The sequence below is a fragment of the Leptopilina boulardi genome, unplaced genomic scaffold (genome assembly GCF_019393585.1).
Source record: "Leptopilina boulardi isolate dan_hultmark-lab unplaced genomic scaffold, ZJU_Lbou_2.1 LbouV2_125, whole genome shotgun sequence".
Classification (NCBI taxonomy): Eukaryota; Metazoa; Arthropoda; class Insecta; order Hymenoptera; family Figitidae; genus Leptopilina; species Leptopilina boulardi.
The window spans coordinates 1-11,432 of NW_026137669.1; the positions used below are offsets into that span (position 1 = coordinate 1).

General features: G+C 35.7%; 3 protein-coding genes across 3 annotated transcripts; all 3 read right to left on the minus strand.

Annotated features, from left to right (window-relative positions):
- Positions 1–2,399: 2,399 nt before the first annotated feature.
- Positions 2,400–5,098, minus strand: LOC127291122 (uncharacterized; the record flags this gene model as incomplete). Its single annotated transcript, XM_051320042.1, has 4 exons — positions 4,327–5,098; positions 3,771–4,133; positions 3,552–3,704; positions 2,400–3,488 (listed from the first exon to the last, which is right to left on the minus strand). Coding segments are annotated over exons 1-4 (2,377 nt in total), but the record flags the coding sequence as incomplete, so codon positions are not given.
- Positions 5,099–5,140: 42 nt separating this feature from the next.
- Positions 5,141–6,033, minus strand: LOC127291124 (uncharacterized). Its single transcript, XM_051320048.1, has 2 exons — positions 5,921–6,033; positions 5,141–5,849 (listed from the first exon to the last, which is right to left on the minus strand). The coding sequence occupies exons 1-2, from the start codon at positions 6,031–6,033 to the stop codon at positions 5,141–5,143; spliced, it is 822 nt and encodes a 273-aa protein (XP_051176005.1).
- A 120-nt stretch (positions 6,034–6,153) lies between these two features.
- Positions 6,154–7,527, minus strand: LOC127291126 (uncharacterized). The gene has a single exon (XM_051320049.1). The coding sequence runs from the start codon at positions 7,525–7,527 to the stop codon at positions 6,154–6,156; it is 1,374 nt and encodes a 457-aa protein (XP_051176006.1).
- Between the last annotated feature and the right edge of the window lie 3,905 nt (positions 7,528–11,432).

Consider the following 11,432-nt stretch of genomic DNA (forward strand, 5'->3'; position numbering starts at 1 on the left):
AAAGTTTTAACTTTTCCTTTGTGGAATCATTTTCTTGTAACAGTGTAATGTTATAGCAGTACAGAAAATATTTATATAACATTCACAGAGAAACCAAAGTTTAAAATTATTGGGTTTTGCAATTTTTTGATGAACCATAAAAAGAGACACAAATTTCAAATTTTGCTATTTTACATAATGACTTTGTAATGTTGAATTTATATATAATTAACAAAAGTAACAAATGTCCAACTATGTATTTTAACATAAAATATCCTTATATTTGTAAAAAACTTATTCAATGATTATGACCTATTTTTTTAGCAACAAAATTTAATAAAAGAATCTGACTTAAAAATCTTATAACAGAACACTTATTGGATAGTAAATTTCATTGAACTCATCCACTGCATTCTTGTGGTACTCCAGATGTTACATTTCGTTTAATAATTATCATAGTAACATAGTTGTTCCTTTAAAAATCACATAAATTAGGTTGAGAAATACAGAAATTGGAACTGAGAACTTTCTGGATAAATAATTCCATCGAACTAATCTACTACATTATTACGGTACCCAATGTTTTTCATTTCATATACGGAATCAAAATTTAAACATTTTTTTTCTCTGTTAAACTACATAATTAGGTTGAGAAATAGAGAACTCCGAACTGAGAACTTTCTGGATAAATGATTGTATTGAACTGATCTACTACTTAAGTTTGGGATCTAAAGTTTTAACTTTTCATTTGCGCAATTATTTTCTTGTAACAGTGTAATGTTTTGGCAGAAAAGAAAATATTTATATAACATTTACCCAACATTTTTCATTTCATTTACGGAATCAAAATTTAAACATTCTACTTCTTTGTTAAACTACAATAATTAGGTTGAGAGATAAGGAAGTCCGAAATTAGAACTTTCTGGATAAATGATTCTATTGAACTGATCTACTACATACTTTGGGATCTAAAGTTTTAACTTTTCCTTTGTGGAATCATTTTCTTGTAACAGTGTAATGTTATAGCAGTACAGAAAATATTTATATAACATTCACAGAGAAACCAAAGTTTAAAATTATTGGGTTTTGCAATTTTTTGATGAACCATAAAAAGAGACACAAATTTCAAATTTTGCTATTTTACATAATGACTTTGTAATGTTGAATTTATATATAATTAACAAAAGTAACAAATGTCCAACTATGTATTTTAACATAAAATATCCTTATATTTGTAAAAAACTTATTCAATGATTATGACCTATTTTTTTAGCAACAAAATTTAATAAAAGAATCTGACTTAAAAATCTTATAACAGAACACTTATTGGATAGTAAATTTCATTGAACTCATCCACTGCATTCTTGTGGTACTCCAGATGTTACATTTCGTTTAATAATTATCATAGTAACATAGTTGTTCCTTTAAAAATCACATAAATTAGGTTGAGAAATACAGAAATTGGAACTGAGAACTTTCTGGATAAATAATTCCATCGAACTAATCTACTACTTACTTTGGGATCTAATTTTTAACTTTTCATTTGCGGAATTATTTTCTTGTAACAGTATAATGTTATAGCAGTAAAGAAAATATTTATATAACATTCACAGAGAAACCAAAGTTTAAGATTATTGGGTTTTGCAATTTTTTGATGAATCATAAAAAGAGACACAAGTTTCAAATTTTGCTATTTCAAGTAATGACTTTGTAAAGTTTAATTTATATATAATTAACAAAAGTAACAATTGTCCAACTATGTAATTTAACATAAAGTCTCCATATATTTTTAAAAAACTTTTTAAATGATTATGACCAATTTTTTTAGCACTAAAATTAAATAAAGTAATCTGACACATAAATCTTGTAACAGAACACTCATTGGATAGTAAATTTCATTGAACTGATCCACTGCATGCTTTGGGTACTCCAGATGTTACATTTCGTTTAAGAAATAACATAGTAACATAGTTGTTCCTTTAAAAATCACATTAGATAGTTAAAGTAAAATTAATACTAAATTTATTAACTTATTTGAGATAAAACAGGTAAAGCGATTTTTACAGAGCGGTTCTATATGATGCGTACGAAAGACAAACAGAAACTAAAAACTTCGCAGATACCACTACATACGACGCACACAAGTTGTCCCTCTGCGGGCAAACTAAGGAATCATCCTTGATTTAAAAAGACCGCGAAATAAAATTTAAAAAAAAAGTAAATGAAATGCGATGAAATCGTAAACATACCGCCTACCTTGCGAGCTTATTTTAAGATTGCAATGGTCACAATAGAACAAAAGGTACGAACTTAAAACTAATTGTCGAAATTACAAGAATACGTATTAGGTTACAAATATTATGAATAGTTGCACGGTAATCGAATTAATTGTGTGATTGGACGAGTAAATTCAGACGCACTCGTCTTTACTTGAACGACTCTAACGTGACCGTCTTGACCGGGAATACATTTAATGACACGTCCTAATTCCCATTTAGCGGGTGGGAGATTAGGATTTCGTAGTAAAACAACATCGTTAATTTTCAAATTAACTCGCTCTGACAACCACTTTGTTCGCTGTTGCAGTGACTGTAAATAATCTTTGGACCATGAGCGCCAAAACTGTTCTAAGACACGTTTATAAAACTGCCAACGCGACAAGTGGTTCTCAGGTAGATCCAGAACAGATATCGCAGGTACAGTTTTTAACGCAGATCCGATTAAAAAATGTCCAGGAGTTAATGCTTCGCAACTCTCTGGATCTTCGTTTAGTTGAACAATAGGTCGAGAATTTAAGCAGCATTCGATTTGACAAAGTAAAGTCGTTAATTCTTCGGAAGTCGGTGTAGCGTTTGATAATAATGTACGCAAATGAAATTTTACATTTTTTACGCCAGCTTCCCACAGACCTCCAAAATGCGGCGCAGACGGAGGCATGAAGTGCCACGTGATTCCGTCTGAGGCCATGTAAGAAGCAATCGTCGGATCTTTCATAATGAGCTTAAATGTATGTGACAATTCGCGATCAGCACCGCGAAAATTCGTGCCATTGTCACTATAAAGATCTGTTGGCAAACCTCGACGTAAGGTAAAGCGTCTCAAAGCTGCGAGAAAAGCAGCTGACGTATAATCGTCAACAAGCTCCAAATGTATGGCTTTAACAGAAAAACAAACAAAAACAGCGATCCAAGCCTTATGTGACTTGGTTCCGCGACCCGAACTAGAGCGGACCAAAAATGGACCCGCGTAATCAATTTCGGTATGAGAGAAAGGACGAGAAGGAGATACTCTAGCACTAGGTAAATCTCCCATAAGTTGGTTTTCAACACGCGCTTTGTCTCTCACGCAAGTGACACATTTCCTGATAATTCCTTTAATGAGATTTCGCGCACCAATAATCCAATATTGAGTGCGAGCAATATAAAGAGTCAACTGAACTCCCCCGTGTAATAAATTTTTGTGCAATTGTGTCAAAATTAAAAAGGAAATCGGATGATTAGGTAGAATATCTGGTGGGTTTTGGTAAGTCAATAACTTAGACTAGCGTAGTCGTCCGCCCAATCTAAGGATACCATTGTCATCGAGAAAGGGTGAGAACTTTTGTATGCGAGAACTTGGGGGAATTGGTTTTCCTTCCTTGAGACACTGAATTTCGTGAGCAAAAGAATTTTCTTGAACGTATTCAACCCAAAATAAAGCGGCATTGTTGATTTCGGTAGCCGTCACTTGATTCGAAAACAAAATTTGGCGTTTAAAGGCTTAAATAGCTCGTAAAATTTGAGCAGTCACACGCAATAAATGTGCACAAGATGAATAGTGAGACATCAGTTGTGATTGCCAATCAGGTTCGAGGTTATTGTAGATCAGATGAGAAACTATACGAGACTCTTCGGTAGTTTCCAGACCACAATTTCGTCGAGGCCATGTCTCCGGTGAATCTAGCAGCCAAGTGGGACCCTCCGACCAAAGGGAAAAGGTTGACAAGTCCTCCGCTGAGAGTCCACGTGAGGCACAATCCGCGGGATTTTGCTTAGAAGGAACATGATTCCACGTAGCTGCAGGCAACTCCGTTAAAATACCTGACACACGATTTGCAACGAAAGTAGTCCAGGAAGTTGGTTGCTTCTGAAGCCAACTGAGAACAATTGTAGAGTCTGTCCAGCAAAAAACTTGAGAATTCATTAAACCGAGAGAATCAATAACAAAATGAATTAATTTAGACAAAAGGCTTGCGGCACATAATTCGAGTCGTGGGATGCTTATTGTCTTGAGCGCAGCAACTTTTGTTTTGGACCTGAGGAGACTGACTAAAACATCACCTGAAGCGGACCGAATTTGAGAGTATACGACTGCAGAATATGCGACACTCGACGCAGCCATGGATTTGTATCGAGACTGCATCAGAAGAATTATGCGTCCATCTTGGAACTGAAAGATTTGACAAGGCCGACAATGAAGATCGAAATTGATTCCAATCTTTAAGCAAGTCCGAGGAAAGAGAATCGTCCCAGTCTAGCTTTCGAAGCCAGAGTTTTTGCAAAAGAATTTTTGCAATAATTGTCACAGGCGAAATCCAACCCATTGGGTCGAATATTTTCGCGGTAGCCGAGAGTATTGATCTTTTTGTTGCAGGTTCTTCAGGAATTTCAAAAGTTTTGAAGTGAAAGGCATCATCTGACGGTTTCCAAAAAATTCCGAGGACTTTGAAACCTGAAGAATCGTCAAAAGGGATCTCAACTGCTAAACCATGATCAGCAGAATCCAATCCGTCTAGTAAATCAGGAGAATTACTAAACCATTTCCGTAATGGGAATCCCCCAGCATTTGTCATATTAATGACTTGATCTCTCACCTTGAGTGTGGAGGTTTTATCCGATCCTCCAAGAAAAACGTCATCAACGTAGGTTTGCTCCAAAAGCACGGAAACAGCTAAAGGAAAATTGTCCTTTTCGTCATGTGCCAACTGTCTCATTACGCGAATGGCAAGATATGGCGAAGACACCATTCCGTAGGTAACAGTATTTAATTCAAACACATGGATCGGACACTTAGGAGCTTCTCGCCACAAAATACATTGATATTTTTGATGGGCAGGATCGATGAGAATCTGGCGAAACATATTAGCAATATCAGCACACAACACGAATTCAAATTGACGCCATCATAAAATGATGGAGCAAATATCTGTTTGTAATTTTGGACCGATGTGTAAAATGTCATTAATCGAGGTTTTGTTGGACGTTGGACTCGAAGCATTAAAGACGACTCTAACTTTCGTTGTTTGGCTACTTTCGCGAACGACAGGGTGGTGCGGAATAAAGACACGAGATGAATCAGTCTGGTCAACGTCAACTGGAGTCATATGTCCCATCTCTTGATACTTTCCTAGAAAATCACGATAATTTTCAGCAAGCAGAGGATCACGAGTAAATCTTTTTTCTATTCTACACAACGAATTGAGAGCTATGTTATAAGAGTCACCTAATTTCGAGGGGGAATCATCAAAAGGTAATTGAACTACATATTTTCCATTTAAGTCTCTAGAATGTGTCTCCATAAAATGATGCTCACATTCAATTTCTTTTTTTGTCATTAAATTCACTGCTGGTATCTCTTTCAATTCCCAAAATTGACGCAAGCTTTCGTCAACTCGGGTTTCCATGGAAAAGTGGACATTAATGTGATAACTTTGAAGAGGAGATCCTTGTAGTGGTCCTGATAAGATCCAACCAAATATAGTTGACTGAGCAACGAGATCTCCACGTGGTCCAGGACAAATCTCAGGTTTGAGCAATTGAGCGTACAGATCGGCTCCAATCAGCAAATCGATCCGGTCACTTTCCCATGGATTTAGATCGGCAAGTTCGAGACTTTAAAGATTTTCAGGAATTTCTAAAAGGGTAAATTCAGCTGGAACATATGCAGTGATTTTTGGAAGTACGAATGCTTGAGTTTGGAGCGTGGTTGAACAAGGTTTAATCGTTTAAATAGTGATAGGAACGGAATAAAGGATTTTATTCGTACAACTTCCTCCCAAACCGGACACTGTAACATTCGTATTTTTGCGTGGAAGACGTAATAATTGAGCAATTAATTCGGACAAAAACGTATCTTCTGACCCTTGGTCAAGAAGAGCGCGGACATGAACGCGGCGGCCATCAGGCGCCTCAACCATCACTCGAGCGGTTCCCAACAGAACAGTAGTGCGGTATTTTTAGACGAGTTCAAATGCGATGAAATCGCCACATCATCAGACACTTGATTTGATTCTGAAACGCTATGATCAGTTTTTAATTCGCGACTTTGTGACAAATTTTTATTATCGCGATGCAATAAAGAATGATGAGGCTTTTTACAAATATTACAAAATTTTCGGCTCTGACATAAATTGCGATTATGCTTACCTAAACAGTTGAAGCATCGTGAATTAGCCTTTAAATATTCAGAACGTTCATCAATTGTTTTTTCTTTAAATACAGAACAAGCATAGAGGTTATGTTCTCTGTTACACATTGGACATACAAACTTTGTTGAGTTTTGATGCGTGTGTACCTTCTTGAGTACCGACTGCGAATGATTTGAATTTTTACTTTCAGGACGCTTTTTAATATCTACTGTAGCTTCTAAAGCGCGAATTCGAGAATCAAGAAATTTAACAAATTGATCGAGAGAGGGAGGATCTGTCTCTTCACTAATTGACAATTCCCACTGATCACGAGAAATTTTATCTAACTTGTTTATTAACATAAAAACTAACAAATCATTCCCTTCATCGATAGGACGTTTTAGACTTTTTAAAGCAGATGTCGCAGTAATAACAACGTTACGCATAGTTTTTAAATTATTCAACCAATCTGATGTGACAGGTGGCAATTCAACAATCTTTTTTAAATATTCATATATTAAAACTTTAGAATTACTATAACGAGTTTCGAGATTTTCACAAATATTCTGAAAATTGCCATCTGTCCCTGGTTGATTTTGAGCAATTATTAATGCCTCACCTTTAAGAGATGATTTGAGATAATGAAGACGCTCTGCATCCGACAAGCGATCGTTGTCAATTACAAGAGATTTAAACAGATCTCTAAAGGTGAGCCACTCACAATACGAACCTGAGAAAGTGGGTATAGTAATGCGAGGAAGTTTTACAGATGATGATGCTCCTCGTGGCGTTGCATCTGGATCTGGTGGTTGAGAACGGTCTTGTACCGGCATGGGCGGTGGCTCAGGAAGACTGCTAAGTATGTGGTATATGGCCTCCTCATACAAGTCCTCAATCTGATTAAACTCATCAGAATTATAAATTGTAATTGTTGTCTCTCCTCCTTCGGCTTGATTAGGAGGATCTATTATTGGAGGATTTGCAAGTAAAGCGGCATGATTTTGTCGACACCTCAGCCAGCAATCTTGTAAATTTGTTAGGCGTCCTAACAACAGTTGTCGAGGTGGATTTTCGTAATTTAAAACACGATTAACAATCTTTTCGATAGAGTTAAATAGAGTTTCTTGGTCACTTAACACTCGTTCATAACTAGTCGTGGCCATGTTTGTTACAGGAAAAATAGCCGACCACGCTAAGTAAAATATAGTGAAAAAAATTTTTCATGAAAAAAGGTTCTCGATACTGAGAAAAAAAGTAAAATAGCACCAAAATATTGCGGAAAAAACACAATAAAGTCTTAAAAAAAGTACTTTTTGACTATTCAAGTCACTTGAGAGAATAAAAAAATGCAATATATAAAGGAAAAATCCCTTAAGCGTCACTTAACACAAAGCACTGATTTCACTTTCTTTTCTCCTTTTTGGAAATCCGGCTCGAAGGACCATGTTATGAATTTAAACAGTTTAACATAAAGGACTTGTGAAAAAAAGGAGAATAAGATAGTGAAAGTAAAATTAACACTGAATTTATTAACTTATTTGAGATAAAACAGGTAAAGCGATTTTTACAGAGCGGTTCTATATGATGCGTACGAAAGACAAACAGAAACTAAAAACTTCGCAGATACGACTACATACGACGCACATAAGTTGTCCCTCTGCGGGCAAACTTACTTTGGAATCTAAAGTTTTAACATTTCATTTGCGGAATCATTTTCTTGTAACAGTGTAATGTTATAGCAGACATGAAAATATTTATATAACACTCACAGAGATATCAAAGTTTAAGATTGGTTTTTGTAATTTTTTGATGAATCATAAAAAGAGACACAAATTTCAAATTTTGCTATTTCACGTAATGACTTTGTAAAGTTTAATTTTTATATATTTAACGAAAGAAACATATGTCCCACTGTGTAATTTAACATAAAATCCGTATTTTTTAGCGTTTATTAATTTTCCAAATGGAAATTGCATTTTTTATTGTAATTTCTGAGAAAGTATTGTTACAGTTTTTGTGAAGAAAGTGCTCATATTTAATTTATTGAAATGAAATATTTTTCATTATTATAACTCAAAAAAAGTTTTAGCTGGTGTATATCTTGCCAATAATCAATTATCCATAAAGGAAAAAGCATTTTACCTTCTTGTTTTAAAGAAAAGGCTGTTGAAAATTTTCCAAAATTTTAGTTTCAATGTAGATGGCGCTGCCTCACTTGGACCTGGCCTTAATTCCTTTGCCTACATGGACCGTTAGAAATTGTTCTTATTTATTCGAATGGAACGAGTATTAGAGATTAAGAGAAAAGAAAGTATAATGATATGCAAGAAAATATTAATTTCTTATATTAAGATTTCAAATAGAAACTCAAATTAGTTTTTAAGCATAATAAAGTATTGCAATCAAATATTACTCACAACTTACTTATGTGCTTTCCTTGAAGGAAAGTATACGTAGTATGGTTAAATAATTTATATGTTTAGATATTTTAACGATGTTCAAAATTGGTCGGAAGTCAATACAGGTACCAGATTTTAATTATCATTTATCGAAAGTACAAATACTCCCATTTTTGACCATATTTAACACTGGAATCCAAAATAAATTACACCGAGTACAATGGTTCGCATGGAACATGCAGTATTATTGTTTAATTGGACAACTAAGTCCGAATCCGGTTTCGGAATGAATAAACAAATCTATTACTGATGGGTCAAAGGTTAAAGTACAGAAACCCGGATAAAGACAATTAACATATTATACCACACTAAAATAATAAGATTATTATTATTCGATATAATAGATAATGCTTCTGAAAAAGATTTTGTGTAAATCTAACAGGATCATTTATAAAAATACGAAAATCTTACAGTTTGTGGTTTCACGTAATATCATGCCTTAAATTATTTCTGTAACGCATACTTTGAGGATTTTTGTTATAGTGTAGTGTGCATGTTAGTTGGCTCTAATTATATAAGTAACGCATACTTTGAGGACTCATTAATAAAATTGTACTGAAATTATGCGTTTTTTCGAAAAACTACAAAAATTTCAATGGTTCCCTCTTGAAAGATATTTGTTTTCTTGAGAGTAGTCTATTTTTGGTTGAATGTTTTATGATTTCTACTGTTATAATCATCAAAGATTGTTATAGTTCTATCTTTATCATTGTTATTCAACTTTAGATAAAAAATAATTTATGAATTTATATATTATCATTTGTGTATATTATGGATTGTATTGTACTTGAATTATTGTCCTCATGGTTTGCTTGGACAAAATAAAGAAATAAAAATAATAATAATATAAGGACGGACCTTTTGTTCCCATGTACTCGTGGGATCTAAATGGAGACTACAGAAAACAACAAAAACAAAAGTGTTTCGCCTGAGAGTACCGAACACTCTTTGGAGAGTCGGGATTCAGGGCTTGAGATATTGCTGCAGGAAGAAAGGGCACATTTAACGTTAACTTCAGCCTCGGTAATATCGCCTCAGGATGAAATGAAACCTGAAAGGGAACAATATATTTCTGAGGCTCTAATACAGAAAAGTTCGGGACGATCTCAGGGTTCCACTGTTACTGTGGTCGAAGACCTAATGGCGAGATAATCCGTTAAGGGTAAAAAGCTCAGTGGCAGCGCAACAAGGAGGTTGGAGAATCCAAGGGTACAGAACCGGCAAGGGTCTCAACCTGCTTCATCATCGACTTCTATGCGGGCCAACAGTAAAGCTGGGTCTGTTGGTCAGGCACGAAAAGGAGTTCGCGCCGATAAGAGTCAGACACCTCTCCACAACAGGAGAAGAGAAGGAGGCAAAGACCCCTAGTTGGAACCGCCTAATTCTCCCAAGTGTCAAGATCTGGGATTGCACCTCGTTTCTGAGAAGTTCGCCTCACAAGAGGGGCGATTTTAATTGAGTGTCTTGACTCAGATTCTCGGGAGTGGTTAAATGTCCACGTACCAAATATCTGTCAGGCAATCGAGGGTCTGCCACTTAAAGTGATAGATACTTCTAACCTCATTAAGAGGGCCAGGGTGGTTGCTTGGGTACCAGGTCCTAAGGTGGACCAAGTTTCAATCCTGACTAACCTCAGGTAACAGAATCCTGGGGTGTATACAACTAATTGGAGGTTGTATTCGGGAGGTTAAACAGGATCAGGGGTAGTTTCTACGGCTGCAAGCTGGACTCTCGCGGTAGATGTGCCTGAGAGTAAGCTGGGTGTGCTTGAGTGTCTTCACTACAAACTGTGTTTCGGTCTTAGGCATATCACTCTTCGAGTGAGTAAGCACAGAATGGATCCGATGAGTTGTAGACAAGACACGGCTAGCGAAGCGACGGAGGATTTCGTGGATAAGTCTTAATATTGACGGACCACAGTATTCAATGTTCGCAGATTAACTTGCATCACTGTATAAGCGCAACGGCGATTCTAGCCAAGAACTTTACAGCTATTGCCTTCATTCAAGAACCTTGGGTTTACAAGTGTAAGATTAGAGAACTAAATAACTGTGGGGAGTTAGTGTATTCACCACAAGAATTACCACCCAGGGCGTGTATTTTCTATAAGGGAGTAAATACGGTTCCTCTTTCAGAGTTAACTAGTCGATATCTGGCAGTTATAAAAGTCATGTATCGAGATAAAAATGGAAGTAAGAAAGAGTTGATTCTTGCCTCTGGTTACTTTCCAAGAACAGAAAATGAACTCTTACCACCGGACAAGGTGTACTGTCAGTACTGGCCTCCCTGTTAATCCAGACAAGACAAATATTGTTTTCTTCACTAGAAAATACAAAGTTCCAACTGTGAGGAAACCTGTATTTTATGGAAAAGAAATGCTTTTTTCTGATTCGGTTAAATATCTAGGAGTGATTCTGGACAAGAAGCTAATCTTGAGAAAGCACTCAGAATATCAATATAGTATGTTTTGCACTACTTTTTGGATTTGCAGAAGGGCAATTATATTATCTTGGGGTCTAAAACCGGATATGGTTTTGTGGCTCTATTGTATGGTCCTGTTGACAAAGTTTCTGCATGCATCAATTGTTTAGTGGATTAGAGAAAACGGT